The sequence below is a fragment of the Eucyclogobius newberryi genome, unplaced genomic scaffold (genome assembly GCF_026437365.1).
Source record: "Eucyclogobius newberryi isolate DKJ021-1_F unplaced genomic scaffold, fEucNew1.0.hap1 SCAF_15, whole genome shotgun sequence".
Taxonomy (NCBI): Eukaryota; Metazoa; Chordata; class Actinopteri; order Gobiiformes; family Gobiidae; genus Eucyclogobius; species Eucyclogobius newberryi.
Window position 1 is genome coordinate 199,513 of NW_027315779.1, and position 15,798 is coordinate 215,310.

The window sequence follows — 15,798 nt, forward strand, 5'->3', positions numbered from 1 at the left end:
ATTTTGACGTCACCCCCCATGTGAAGAAAAGCCTGTGCGTTCTCTGGAGAAAATGACCACCAAGATGTGATCCTTTTTTAAACTAATTCATGAATGTATTTATTTTGTACCTAAATGAAATCAGGAAAGTATCAAAAGTCTTTGACATGGAACAAAATCAACACGTTTAAAGTCCTCCATCTTAACACTGTTTGTTTGTTTGCTGGAGGCATTAAAATAACGTTCAAAATGTCTTGTGTTTTGTCTGAAATGTGCTGAAGACGTCACTGCAAAGAGACAACACTGCAATTTCAAGAAGAAAAAGTCTCCTATTGCTACTTTTAACACATGATTTTAATCCGTGTTTAGATTCCTGTAACTGTAACTGCCGTTATGATTATGTAAATGAATGTATTCTATTATATAGTATTTATATTGCTTACATTATATATTAATCAATGGTTTAATAGATCCAGGTTATTAAATAAAGGATACTACTACTACTACTACTACTACTACTACTACTACTACAACAAATACTACTACTAATAATAATAACAATGATGATAATAAACGTGGCATTTGAAAGGAGGAGGGTATTTACTTGTAACTCGTGTGTATATATTCAGTCTAAGTATTAGTAAAAGTTTTTTTTTTTTTTTAATCTCATTTAGTTCATTTAGTTCAGTCCCAATTGTTTATTCATGCCTTAATATTATCATTTACTATTATATTCTCGTTTCATGTTGCACCTTCTCACAGAATAAAGTCCCTAGTTTGTGAATCTCGCTTTTATTCCCGACAATGACACTAAAAGTGTTTCTGATCCTCATTCTTCTGATTCTACTTCGGCCGGAGGAATGTGCGTGCGCCTATGCTGCCGGCTTTACGGCGCGTGCTCCGTACGTGGCAACGCTACAACATCGTCCGCGCGCGCGGCGCTATTCATAACCCCGGGGAGCCAAGCCGTCCCGCGCCTCGTCCCGCGCCTCGTCCCGCGCCTCGTCCCGCGCCTCGTCCCGCGCCTCGTCCCGCGCCTCGTCCTCCGGAACCCTCCGCGCGGGGACACATCGGTAAGACGAGCTTTAATCCTCACAAACGCGTCTTTTCCGCTCATCGACGCGCCGCACGCACGTCACGGCTGTCATGGTCAAAACGCGCTGTTCCGCTGCGGACCGCGCCGTTATTGCGCACTGTTATTGCACACTGTTGTTATGCACGGTCCGGTCGGAAACGTGCAACCGATTTGTCACGACGTTGTCAACGGAACACGCGTTTGTTTCACGTTTGGCGCGAGGCTTTCCACGCGCAAAATGCGGAAAGTTTCCAAAAACACCTTCTCAGACGCGGTTCCCTCAAAAAGCCGCTTTAAATCGACATAACAGTTTATCTTACTGCGCAAAGTGTCTATTTATGGCCGCGCAGCCGAAAGGACACTGTGGTCCCTGTCCCGAATGAAGCAGAAGTGTCTGGAGTCTTCTAGAAGACGCGTCCTGCGCAACGTCACGTCCCAAAGCTCCAGCTGGAGACGGGGGGCATCCCGGGTCAGCGAGGGGGACGAGGCCCCGAGGCAATTACCCTTTTTAATGAGTAGTTTGCTGTTTATAGACCTTTTTCATGATTGGTCCAGGCTGAGGTCAAACGGTGTTTATTTCCCTTTGCGTCATTTAGACCGCCACAATCAGCGCGTCACAAGAGCCATTTCACTTCTGTCTTATTATAATGTAGTGTCGGTGTAATCCCTCATTCGTCCAGGCGTGTTCCATAGTAGAAAAAGCTTCAGTTGTTTCATCTGGACTCAGCTAGAAAAAAATAAATATATTTTTTCTAACTGAGTCCAGATGAAACAACTGAAGCTTTTTCTATTATTATTATTATTATTATGTATTAAAAACTCTTGCTTTTTGGACCTCTACGGATATTTTCTGCCGTGTGTGATTTGTGCGTTGGCTCTTCTCTGAATTCTTAATGCGCCCGAACATGTTTTGTGCTTTTGAACAGACTCACAAGCATAAAAAAGACCCAAAAAAAAAAAAAAAAACATGAATCGCAAATGTAATCGTGACGAGAAGAATCGCAGTTATAGTTTGCCGGACGCTTTCAGCCCCGATTCCTTCCTCTTGACTTGAGAGTTCACCGACTTGTGCAAACCATGCAATAATGTCACAGTCATGTGCAATAATGTCACATTCATGTGCAATAATGTCACAGTCATGTGCAATAATGTCACAGTCATGTGCAATAATGTCACAGTCATGTGCAATAATGTCACAGTCATGTGCAATAATGTCACATTCATGTGCAATAATGTCACAGTCATGTGCAATAATGTCACAGTCATGTGCAATAATGTCACAGTCATGTGCAATAATGTCACAGTCATGTGCAATAATGTCACATTCATGTGCAATAATGTCACAGTCATGTGCAATAATGTCACAGTCATGTGCAATAATGTCACAGTCATGTGCAATAATGTCACATTCATGTGCAATAATGTCACAGTCATGTGCAATAATGTCACATTCATGTGCAATAATGTCACCTTCATGTGCAATAATGTCACCTTCATGTGCAATAATGTCACATTCATGTGCAATAATGTCACAGTCATGTGCAATAATGTCACATTCATGTGCAATAATGTCACATTCATGTGCAATAATGTCACAGTCATGTGCAATAATGTCACAGTCATGTGCAATAATGCCACAGTCATGTGCAATAATGTCACAGTCATGTGCAATAATGTCACAGTCATGTGCAATAATGTCACAGTCATGTGCAATAATGTCACATTCATGTGCAATAATGTCACAGTCATGTGCAATAATGTCACAGTCATGTGCAATAATGTCACATTCATTTGCAATAATGTCACCTTCATGTGCAATAATGTCACAGTCATGTGCAATAATGTCACAGTCATGTGCAATAATGTCACATTCATGTGCAATAATGTCACAGTCATGTGCAATAATGTCACAGTCATGTGCAATAATGTCACATTCATTTGCAATAATGTCACCTTCATGTGCAATAATGTCACAGTCATGTGCAATAATGTCACAGTCATGTGCAATAATGTCACAGTCATGTGCAATAATGTCACAGTCATGTGCAATAATGTCACCTTCATGTGCAATAATGTCACAGTCATGTGCAATAATGTCACATTCATGTGCAATAATGTCACATTCATGTGCAATAATGTCACATTCATGTGCAATAATGTCACAGTCATGTGCAATAATGTCACAGTCATGTGCAATAATGTCACAGTCATGTGCAATAATGTCACAGTCATGTGCAATAATGTCACATTCATTTGCAATAATGTCACCTTCATGTACAATAATGTCACAGTCATGTGCAATAATGTCACAGTCATGTGCAATAATGTCACATTCATGTACAATAATGTCACCTTCATGTGCAATAATGTCACAGTCATGTGCAATAATGTCACATTCATGTGCAATAATGTCACAATCATGTGCAATAATGTCACTTTCATGTGCAATAATGTCACAGTCATGTGCAATAATGTCACATTCAGGTGCAATAATGTCACAGTCATGTGCAATAATGTCACATTCAGGTGCAATAATGTCACAGTCATGTGCAATAATGTCACATTCATGTGCAATAATGTCACAGTCATGTGCAATAATGTCACATTCATGTGCAATAATGTCACAGTCATGTGCAATAATGTCACATTCATGTGCAATAATGTCACAGTCATGTGCAATAATGTCACATTCATGTGCAATAATGTCACAGTCATGTGCATATAACTGATGTAAATAAGAGTGTTTACTTTACCATTTGTATTAGTATTATGTTGTCTTACGCTAGCTATTTTCATTTTATTTTATCTTTATTTTTCCCCTCCATTCCCTATTAAGATATGAGAGGTTCTGTCTATAGGAGTTTTTTTAATAAGAGTTTTTCTTTATAAAAGTTATTCTATTAAGAGTGTATGTGTAAATAAATAAACTTCCTATAAGTTTTCTGTCCTTTTCCCCTGTATCTACTGCGTTGCAACAATGAAATGTCCCCATGTGTGGACAATAAAGGCTTATCTTATCTTATCTATTCACCCGCGGGTGGTGTCGCCTGAAGCCGTCCCGTTTGGGGGGCGTGAGGGGGGTTTGGGGGCGTGAGGGAGGTTTGGGGGGCGTGGTTTGGGGGGCGTGAGGGAGGGGTACGCCCCGGATAATCACAGACCTCGCTCCATTCGCTCCAACAGTCCTTCAATTTGTCCGGCCTAAAGGGCGTTCTGTGGATTACCAGTTGTATATTCGAGCCTTTGACATGGTTTAAACAAGAGCTAAGTGCTAACATTTGACGTGTCCCAATCCGTTAAGACCGTAAACATGTTCCAACGCCGGGCTTTGGTTTCTTCTAAGGTCTACGTTATTAAGGCCTTCGAAGGAGCAACATCAAAACTGGGACTGAACCTGGATTGGAACAGGACTCGACCTTTAGTCAACAGCACAAAGCCTTTTGAAATGCTATAAAAGGCTAATACCGGCCGACACTGCTCCACGCCCTGCAGCCATGCATGACAAAGGCAGCGTCTGGACTCAATAAAGGAACGAGGATGACTCCGTCTTTGGTCCGTGATCGGGCCGTGTGCGATCGAAAAGCTCTGCTGCTTAATTTTGTGCGTCTTTCTTCACTTTCAGAGCTGTTTCTTGGGTTTCAGGAAATTATCTTTCGCCAGTCAAAAGATCTCATAGCTTGATTAGAATTGCGATGTAGGACCTTTTTTTTTAATCAGGAGGGAATTCTTTGCCTGGAATCCATGAATTATGACATCGATCACAAATCTACAGGTTCAGTCACGTTATTTAGTGCCGTCTAGATAAAAAAAAGTATTAATTAACTCAACATTAGACCAAATACAGACATACAAGCTCGTGTGTTAGTCTGGGTTTGTGTTTATTACATTTATTCAGGCGGTTTTAAGTCGAGACGCTTGTACAGACACCGATTTGCTTTCGTTTCGTACGTTTTTAAAGCCTAATCTGCATTTCCACTTGCATTGCAGCTCGGTTGTTTGCCAGGTGCAGCTGTATGTTTGCAGTTCTCTTGTTCGGCCCCTGACCCTCGGCCTGTGTAAACCAATGCGGTTAATACGCGCCCGAGATGGGTCACTCTCCGTAAACATTCAGCCGAGGTTATGAACGCTCTCGAACCTCCTCGAATCCGCAGTGAAGCGCTCTGATCGTCCGCGGATGCTTCAATCCAACCACAAGTTCGGGACATTAGAGGGAAACGCAAGCGATTACAGGGTTAAAGAGACGACAGAATTCAATTTGTTTTCGACTTATTGTAGTAAAAACGCCCAAAAGCAGCAGTCGCCGGGCAGGGTACAGACAAAATGGTTGATTTGTACCAGCAGAAAGTTTGACTATCAAGCAATGAAACCGACGTAGGTGAATAATAGAGAAGCAGAAGGTCCAACGTTCAAGCAAATGGATAACTGTCCTTAGATCCTCTTTCTCGCCAAAGAAAAACTACAAAAAACAGTGGGGAAAAAGGAGAAATCTCAAAGCTACTGTCCAACAATGTTCCACCGGTTATTACCAGATCGATAACTGCTAATGTTTGGTGGCTACTAATCTCAACAAAGGCGGTGAAATAAACGATGTTGCCTTTTACGTTGTCGCTCTCCATCTCTGACTGTTCCAAACTGTCATCACACACACCGTTGTTGTGATTTTACGGTATGGTTACGGTTGTCAACGTTACGCAATGAAAATACTGAATACGAATCAATACTAAAACATAACCATGACTGAACTGTTTCCTGAATGAAACTTTATCAGAACTAGTCTGGGATCACATGTTGAGAGCTATAAACTGATATTGTTTTGCCTTAAATTACATTTTACTGTAGGATTGTTCACTTTTTTTCTGTGTAGTTTTGGTAAGTGGCTCTTCCTTAGTATCAAACTTGAGTTTGACAATCACTCATTTTGGAGCAGCTGACAGAAATAGAGACAAAATGTACAAAAATGTCGAACTTTTGGGTGTAATAATGATAAATGATAGATATAAATGTAACTATAGCTGTACGGACAAGACAAAAACGACTTTAGACTCTTGAAATGTTGGCTGCCTCTGCTTCCTCGGGTTTAAGTTTGAGCTGCTCCTCGTGTCATATCTGCCGGGCCAATATTTATTCTATGACGTTTGGTTCATATTGCAACGACAGATACAGCAGTTTAGCGTATAATCTGCTGCTTTCCTGCCAAGAACATTCAGAGATAAGCCTCAGAGTAAGAAACACATTCATCTTTGCGTTGGAGTCTACACGATATCAAACTTCTCAAATATGTTCATGTTTTCCCTGTTATCGTGCGTTCCAAAAGACTAAAGTGTTATAGATTAACCCAATGAAGTGAAGTGAAGTGACTGAACTCTTTGGAAGCATATGTAAGCTATTAACCCGTGTAGAAATGAAACGAAGCCATCAATGTTTTGTGACATCATTTTGACATGGTAAAAGTCTGTATATTAAAATTGGGGACGCCAAGATCATTAGGTTAATCGATACTCGTGATTGTTCAGGTCACAGTGTAAACGCAAGAACCAAAAAATGAGAATCGTGAACATTTTTAGAAGCCAAATTAAGTCTTTTTAGTTCAGTCCATAGTCCAAAAAGAAGAGCTAAATGTAAGTAACTTTTCTATCTGGCTGTAATTTTCAACTTTAGTCTTTTCAGAGAGTTCAGTTTGGTAAAGCCGCTCACAAACTCGAGGAATAGTAACATGAATGAAAGAAAATGAAAGATTTCACTGTTGCTTCGTCACAGTCTCAATAAAATGATCGTAACACTAAAATTTGATATCGTGACATCCCCAATCAAAATATGGACGCTGCAACTGTCCTTTACTTTGATAATCGATTAGTCTGGCAATTATTCTTTCAATAAATCGATTCGTTGTTTGTTTTTACCCCCATAAAACTAAAGTCAAGCCTCTCGATGACATCTGGATAGTTCATTTTTTCATCAAAATACAAAATTGTGTACATTTCCCGTGTCATTTCGATGTAATTACTACTTTGTCTGAGTCATAAAACTGTCTTCTCATCTGCTGGAGTCTGTGTATAGACCAGTAACTATATTCACTACGTTACAGTAGTTCACGATTGACACAATACGACCTTGGTCAATATAAAACCAAGTGGAAGTGAACGAAAATCTCCACGTTTACTACTGTACCACTTGACATTTGTCTGCTAATGCGATGCAGTGTTGCAGCGTGTCTCCAGAGTAAACACGGGCTCAGGCTCATGCCGAAGACAGATACATATATTTATCGGGATCTTTGCAGGACGGTGTCGGGAAATGCTGCCTGTTTAGACTTGGACATCGCACAAAGCTGTAAATTACGAGGGCCACAATCTGGTCCTCGCATCTGTGTATCTCTTTCAAGCTTTAGGCAGATAATGTTCTGGAAAGACTGTATCCACAAGCAAGACCTGTAGAAAACCCTAGAGAACTTGAACGCTTACGAATGTGAAGGACAATCCCACTATTTCATGTTTTTAATAGTTTTGTTAAACTATTCAGACGATGCGTGGAGTTTTTGGGTCCTTGGACAACTTACGGAACAGAACTGACATGATAAAGCATGGAATATCAGCAAACTCAATATTTGTAGTTTAAAAGTGTTCTTCTAATAATGTCATTATAACAAACAATAACTAATACAAAGGCTTATTTCATCTCCAGTAACTTAATGTATTCTCTACAATTCTGCAGAGGTTTGGACGTGCAAGTCGTGGCTTGACTCGAGTCAGATTTGCATCACAATTTTGATGATCAGAGACTTGATAAAATAGACTTGAGACTCAACATGGACTTTGGCTCGGGACATGACTTTCACAAATGTCAGATCATTTGTGAACATATTTTCTGTAATTGGGTGAATGACTTCAAAGGACTTGAAACTCAAAGTAGAGAACTTGTCTTTGACCCGGGACTTGACTTGTCCATGACTCATCATCAAATCAATTTATTTTTGTAAGGCCCAAAATCACAACAACAGTCGCCTCTGAGGCCAAATCAACAATGTCTGTGGTGGCGATGGAGTCAGACAATGTCTGTGGTGGCGAGGGACGATGTCCCAGAGTCCTCTGTCCTTAGACTCTCCTTCTCGGCCAGGAAAAACTACAAAAAAAACCCTCTTTGGGAAAAAAGCGTAGAAACCTGGAGGAGTTCCAGTGAAGGAGAGATCCGACTCTCACAGACGGACACAAGGGAGACTGGAGCTGGACCCACTCTTCAGGCAGATGAGGGACCGTCTGAGTCGATCTGGACCCACTCTTCAGGCAGATGAGGGACCGTCTGAGTCGATCTGGACCCACTCTTCAAGCAGATGAGGGACCGTCTGAGTCGAGCTGGACCCACTCTTCAGGCAGATGAGGGACCGTCTGAGTCGATCTGGACCCACTCTTCAAGCAGATGAGGGACCGTCTGAGTCGAGCTGGACCCACTCTTCAGGCAGATTAGGGACCGTCCACACAGGACAGGGACCACTTCACCAGGAGAGGGACATCTGGGTCCACAGGTCCTCAGGAGTGAGAGAAAGAAAAAGAAGGCGGTGAACAGTTTGCAAGTGGAATTAAAAAGTAAATATTGTTTGATAGAACAATTAGTCAGAAGAAGAGGATCGTGCTCAAGTTGTCATACTTCCCCCAGCATAGTTACTCCTAGGGCAGCGTAGCTAGAGCTATGGTCTGACCATAAGCGATTTCGAAGAGGAACGTTTTAAGCCTGGACTTAAATGAAGAGACTGTGTCAGCATATATAACATACCTGGGACTTGACTTGTCCTTGACCTGGGACTTGCTTGTCCTTGACCCGGGACTTGACTTGTCTTCAGTACAGGGTGTAGTGTAGCGTTAGCGTTAAAGTCAGAAGTTAATATATTCACTTGCTGTGTATTTACTCAGAACGTTACAGATTCTTGCGTTTCGCTGACACACCGTCTTCTGTAGAGTTGACACGTGGAGTCTGAGCACATATTTGCCCCGTCGTTCCCAAACTGGCCACTTTGGACGTGTTCGAACAGCTCTGCGTCTGTTCAGCCCAAACATCCAAACTCTGAAAAGGTCAATCTCGGGGTTGAATCTGTGACTCTAATGACTTTTGATATGACCCACATACCAACTCAAAATAACTATATTAACTATATTTGCACAACTTTCTGGACTGTTTCTCGCTCTCAAATTAAGCTACAGAGTTGATCCTTTATACAATCCCACTTAATTGTTGCTTTGACAGTTTGACAGCAACATAAAGGCGTGTTGTTGTTGTTTGTTTGCTTTGACTTGGGAATCTTGCATTTCATTCTGGTTTATATACGGTTTATATTTATGCACATGCCTAAGATTCATGTTTACTTTGACTTACTTTTTCACAGGGATTTAAATTTTGGGAGTAATCAGAACAATTCTTTTGTTTGCGGTAAATGCATTTCCTGAAATACAATTCATTTAACAAAGTCATGGTGTTAAAGGTGCACTGTGTAACATTTCTGGTGGAGATGCTGCTGCTTTATTGATCAATTGATTGCCGTAATTTCAAACACGACAGAACGCATAGTAATGTTTCATCTTGAATGTTCAACAGTATCGCATTCATTCTGTCTCCATTTTTAGCAATAACGCACCTGCAAAATGCTAATTATATACAATACGTTTAATGCAATATTGTGGAACATTCCAGGCAAAGCTATAACAGCTTCACAGTCAGGTGGTGCCGGACCCTCAAACAGAAAAGTTGAATTATTGACTAAGAAATCGCTGCATTATGGCACCAATGAATGTGTTTCAGTTTAGTTTCAGTTTGTGCTAAAGTTTAGTGCTGCTACACCTGGTGATACAGAATCGTGGGCTGTTGTATCGATATATCGGCATTATTATTTAGTGGCAGCGCTGCAATGGTGTTTAAAGGAAACTTGTTTACGCGATACATTTGACGCGTGCGCTGTTCTGATGTGTATTTCATGTTAAGTCTGTGCAGGCAGTGGTTTGACAAAGAAATAGTGCAGATAAAATGTATTTGGTTCTTAAAAAATGGTGCCATAGTGCAGAATATCATGTGCCTTATCAAATGTATTGTGTTATTGCCGTTTCATGAGCCATTTATCGACCCCCTGGGGCTTTGAGGACTCAACAATCCAAAATAACATACTATTATATCTTTTAAATGGTCTTTTTTGTGAGTGTGAAACCCATGGACAGGGAACACAGGCTCTTTGAAAGAACTACTCTGCTCCACCTTCTGCCTGAACAACACTTTCACTTTATGCAAATTCGCAAAGATTTGCACCTCTCTCCGTGTGGCCTTCTAGTGTTTGATCAGCTTGCGTCGACGGTGTTGCTCCGGCTCGACGTCTGCGGGTGAGTGGTGCGCAGTGAAAGTAATGCATGTTTTGGGTCCTTCCCTTCGGCGCACTCTTCAAAGTGTCACGTTCATCTCATAAGGGCGATGTAAGAGCCGGGTTTCTGCGTGATTACACACTCGGGTGTCGCGTTTTTCTGCAAAGGCCAAGACGCTCTGGAGAGAAACTGTAGTGGAAGGTTTGGATTATGTCTGCGCCGAAGAAGCATCGGCGTTGTTGGCAGCAGACGTGGACTGCGAGCTTTAGATCAGGGCAATAAAAGAGGCTCGCACAGACGGGAACATAAAAGTACATTCTTTTCTACAGCATGTGGCTTTATTCTGTCTCCCTGCTTTTTACACACTCTACACTGGCGACTGGTGTTTGCTGAGTTTAAACACATTCGGACACAGATTGTGCAAATATAAGCGTTTATCCTTGTTCTGACTTCGTTCCCTCAACAAAAAACCTGACGTTGTATTCTGCTTTTTCACTGTATTTTCATTCATCTTGTCTAGTAAATCCTCTCCCCACCGAGCCTCAAAAAACACTCAGATAGGAAGGTTTTTAAGACCAAAAATCATCTCCAGACTCGTTCTGAGCGTTTCTGCCCTCAAATTGCCTTCTGTTGCATGTCGGGGGGAAAGCTAGATTTGTTTATCTCCTGTGTGTAATTCTTTGTGCAGCCACTAGACTGAGCTCTAACTGAATTCCAGATGTCATGTGTGCTTTAGTAGACAATTTTCTAAAACGTGAGATGCCAAACTAAAGGGACATGAGCATGTTTGAAATACATTAACAATACAATAATGCATAATATGTGTCCTTTAATCGTTTTCACGGTTCTAGGAAAATGGATATTGTCTAGATTCACTTCCTCGTTAGACTCATTTCTCCGTGAATATGAGTCTGATTGTAGTAGTTTAAAACATAGTGACCTCTGTTCACTGACGTCTTATTCTACAGTGTGTCAAATGCTTGCACTTCCTGCTAGAGTGCCCCCTGGTGGCCATAAGCCAGTACAAATCTAGAAATTGACCACTCTGTTGTATGGGCTGCAGGGTTCAAAGCGTGGGGGGAAAGTAGCGGCTTAAAGTCTGAAAAGTATGACATGTACGTTTAGGTGCAGGATGAGGAGCTCAGTCACACGGGAGGAGCTCGGAGTAGAGCCGCTGTAGTGTTCCACGGCTCCACTCTGCTCCTCCTGAATCCAAGATTCGACTATCAGTGGGATTCTCCTCGAGTACTATTAAGTAGACCCTACCGGGGAGGCTGAGGAGTGAGATCCCTCTGTGGACAGAGGTACTGTCCCCGACAAGACAGTAACATCCAGAGACTGTAGATACTAAAGGACCTCATCCACCCCCAGAGCCTTGCCACAGAGGAACCCGCCAACAATCTCAGAGACTTCAGTTTGGGTGATGGACTAGTCCACCTCAGAGTCCTCAGTCTCCTTGGCCCTTAATGAGCCTAAAAGATTTTATTTAAATTATTGATTGTGCTCTTTTGATTTGACATTTGCTCCTGTCACTGGCATTCAAGGATGAATTAAATGCAGAGGACACATTCTCCAAAGGGGACAATAAACATGAACCTTCTGAGCTTGAATTCTAGATCAAAGAAAAGTCTCATTTGACCTGCATTATTTTTGTATGAGACTTTTTAATCTTCATGTCTAGACTACAAATAAAACACAATAGGCCTGAAATGACTCTAAAATGAACTCTTCTCCAAACATCTGTAACATGTGAAAAACCTTGTGCTGAACACGTCCCCAGTCGACCGCTATGACTCATTATTACTAACATCATGGAAAAAGCACATTTGGTTTGGAAGAACACACTTATTACAAGAGATTTGGAAATCTGGAAAATCTGTCTGAGCTACTTTTTGCTTTGTTAAGGATCATTTCTAAATCTAAAGGACCGTCTGAATGTTGGATTATGACTTCACCTTGTTCTGCGAAGTGTCCATGAATTGAAAATGACATGATTTGAATGTGTTTTTTTGTTGCAGACGTCAGAGAAACGATGCGTGACTTCGGTGTCTTCTGCTCTTTGGTCCTGCTCTGCTGCTGCTGCATCTCACAGGCCGAGATCTTCACTTCCATTGGTAAAAGCATAAATACTTTACTCTTTAAATTGTGGGAGTAACCGTCCTGTTGTTGTTGTTCTGTTTTAGCGCTCCTGTGAGACAAAGACAAAACATACAATAAATGGAATGGTTGTATTTTGCTCATCGCTCTCTGGACTATACAGACGCTAAAACGCTCACAAAAAGACGTTTGATCGTAAAGACGGGTTCATTATTAAATACAAAGATACAACATTGAATTAAATTGGTAATACACAGAATATTTTCTATCCAGAAGCCTTCAGTTACCAAATTTCAATCATTTTTTGGGTTAAAAATGCATTAAAAAGATCTCGATGTACGAAAGAATTAATTGTTTGATTACTAATGTCGGTTAAAGCCCTATTGTGTAACTTTTCTATCAAGGGGTCGCCACATGCTTGTCTCTGAGGAAATGTATTTGCTTTTCCTGGAATATTCCACTGTATAGCTTTATCTCGTATTTTCTGTACTATATGTCGCTCAAGTACAAGTTTAGCATCAGTTTTACCCCAAATCACTAAATCCACTGAATTCTTCTTCCTCTGTGTCACTTCTAAAAAACTCCACAAACTCCAGAGGAAGTGCAGATTCTTCTTCTGCGTCGCTTAGAGCCTAGAGCGCCCTCTTGTGGTTGTCAGTGTGAAAATAACAAATAATATCACATATAAGTCTCTCCGAAGTATAAGTCGCACCCCGGCCAAACTATAGTCCGGAAAATACGGTAATTACATAACAATAGATAAGTTTAATGCCATACAGTGGGACATAACCAAGTTTACGTACTGTGGAACGCTCTTGTTAAAAGCATAGAAGTGGGTCTTTGATAAGCAGTAATCATTAAAGGTGCCATAACATGCTTTTTTTCACGTTTCGTAGTCTATTCTAAGTGTATAATTGATAATAATAAGTGTTGTGCAACACCCTTAACATAATAGTTAAGAAATATCACCCAGACCTTGGACCGCCTCACCAACCCGGAAATGCAGACGGCTTGGTTTGATATTCGCCCCCACCCCTGTGCAGAGCGATCTGGCTCCCCCGCCCAATCTGTGACGTAGTCTCAGAGAGCGTGTGTGCCCCGCCCACCCGTGACGTAGCCCCACAGCTGTAAGCTGAGTGAGAAAGAGTCTACTTTGAGACTGAATAAAAACGTGTTGATACAGATATATATATATATATATATATATATATATATATATATATATATATATATATATATATATATATATATATATATATATATATATATATATATATATATATATATATATATATAAAGTCTTATGTCCATTGCGCTCTTATTTCCTGGTTTTTCGGTATCGGATAGAACTTTTCTCTGTTTATTTTCCCGGTTGCTGCATCAACTGCCACATAAACCTTCACCATTGTGATAATAGTAAAGAGTGCGATATCATTAATGAAGTTTTGGGCCTCTTTGAGCCGTGTTTCCTCGTAAATCGAAACAGAAAAACTCCGAGGCTTGAATGGGAGACACGAGCAGCGCGGAGCCGGGGTGAAGGGGGCGGGAGGCGGCAGGCGGGATGGGGGTGCAGAGGGGGGATGATGACGCGTGCTTGCCCTTATGACGCGGTCTTGCCCCACCGCCTGTCAGTTTGGGGATTGGAGGAAAGGAGATAGTCTGTAATATACCTAAACACTGCGAGAATCAATCAAAAAAACACTCTGGACATATATGAAGCACAAATAGCAATGTAAGAAGGTTAAAAGCTCTGAAAAGTCGATTTTGCATGTTATGGGACCTTTAAAATATAAATGTGAGAGAGTGTAATACTGTTACAAAAAACAAACTCTATCCAGTCTTTTATCCTGGTCCAAGCTGCAGTATCAAGTTTCTCTTTTGAAAAAAATGCTGTTTAAAAAAAGAAAAAAGCTGCAAAATCCGATTTCAAGCCACGAGTCGACTTCCTGAAATTCTTCTCTCTAAATCGCCTCGTTATGTTCACGGAGTTTACTGCTTGTTTTTGGCTGAAAACGGTCGAAAAATCGCACATTTTTCCAGACTTTCGGAGCAGCGTGTTGAGCCAGGGTCTGTTCTGCATCACAAAGACGCTTGAAATAGAAGACAACGGACACGTCCTGAAAAATCGCTGCATAAATTCAAAAAAGCTGTGTTGGCAAGACTTGTCTACAGTCATGGCAGAACTGGTTGCGCAACTCGAAATATCATTAATCTTAAAAAGTTCTGACAGGCCTAAGACAAATCTAAATGAAACGTTTTTAGATTTTGTTTTCAATTGAATCTTTGTGAAATAAGAAACAAAAGCTTCACCATATCAACGTCATATTTAATGTTCTTTGTTTTCACACCTGACTCGCTGCAGAAACTCACACGTGAAGTCAACACTACCTGCCGCTCAAGCGTCTCCGTCGTGTCGTTGGCTTTGACCCTTGTTTCCTCGGCTAAAAGCGTTTGCGGATGTGTAATGCCACACGATTAAGGTCCCGCAGGATTTCGCTCTATTTTTAACGTGCAACGCCTCGTTTTATTGGGTTTAAATTTGTAGCATTGCACGGCCATAAAAATGCAGTTCTAGTAATTAAAACACTTGAACTTACCTTACATTTACAGCACTGTAAACCATTACGTCATAAGGCGCTGGTACAGCTGGCAGCCCGGTGTAAACGCTCTCTCTTCTTTCTCACACTTATTGTGCTTTATCTCCTATATTTTGTAAATATAGTTAATATGTTTTTTCTATTTTACTGTACGATAGGGACACGCGCTGGAATAGTTTTTTAATTCAACTGTTTTTGACTTTTTTCGGCTGGATTTGAGCGTTTTTCGTTGCGTTCGTTGTGTTGTTGTGAGGTGAGCTAGCTCCGAGCGAGCCCACCAGCCCCCCCCCGCGCCCTCCGGCCGCGCTAAAGTACGGCGTGTCGTCGGTACACGTTTATATACACGTTTATATGAAAGAGGAACTTCACGAACGATCGGGACACGCACTGGAATCGCTTTAAATTAACTTGTTTTGACTTTATTCGGCTGGATTGAGTGTTTTCGTCGTGTCTTGGCTCTGAGTCCCCCGGCTCCGGCCCGGCCCCGCCCCCCGGCTCCGGCCCCGCCCCCCGGCTCCGGCCCCGCCCCCCGGCTCCGGCCCCGCCCCCCGGCCGGCGCCGTACCGCGTTTCCACAAAGGAGGAACTCATGAAACTGCGGAGAACTGTCGTCTTACCCGGAGATCGTCACGTTATCCCGTCGCAATACTGACCTAACCTAATACTGATGTGCAATTCTGTCGTATGTGCAATTGCTGTTGGAATTCATGTGCAATTCA

General features: G+C 41.6%; 1 protein-coding gene across 4 annotated transcripts in view; it reads left to right on the top strand.

Moving 5' to 3' along the window:
• Positions 1-906: 906 nt before the first annotated feature.
• LOC140360474 (prolyl 4-hydroxylase subunit alpha-2-like) overlaps positions 907-15,798 on the top strand; it is a 55,391-nt gene continuing 40,499 nt past the window's right edge. For all 4 annotated transcript variants that reach the window (XM_072445678.1, XM_072445677.1, XM_072445676.1 and 1 more), the window contains exons 1-2: positions 907-1,052; positions 12,405-12,500. In XM_072445678.1, the coding sequence (XP_072301779.1) occupies positions 12,419-12,500 (82 nt within the window). In that variant the 5' untranslated portion in view covers positions 907-1,052; positions 12,405-12,418. The remainder of the gene's footprint in view (positions 1,053-12,404; positions 12,501-15,798) is intronic.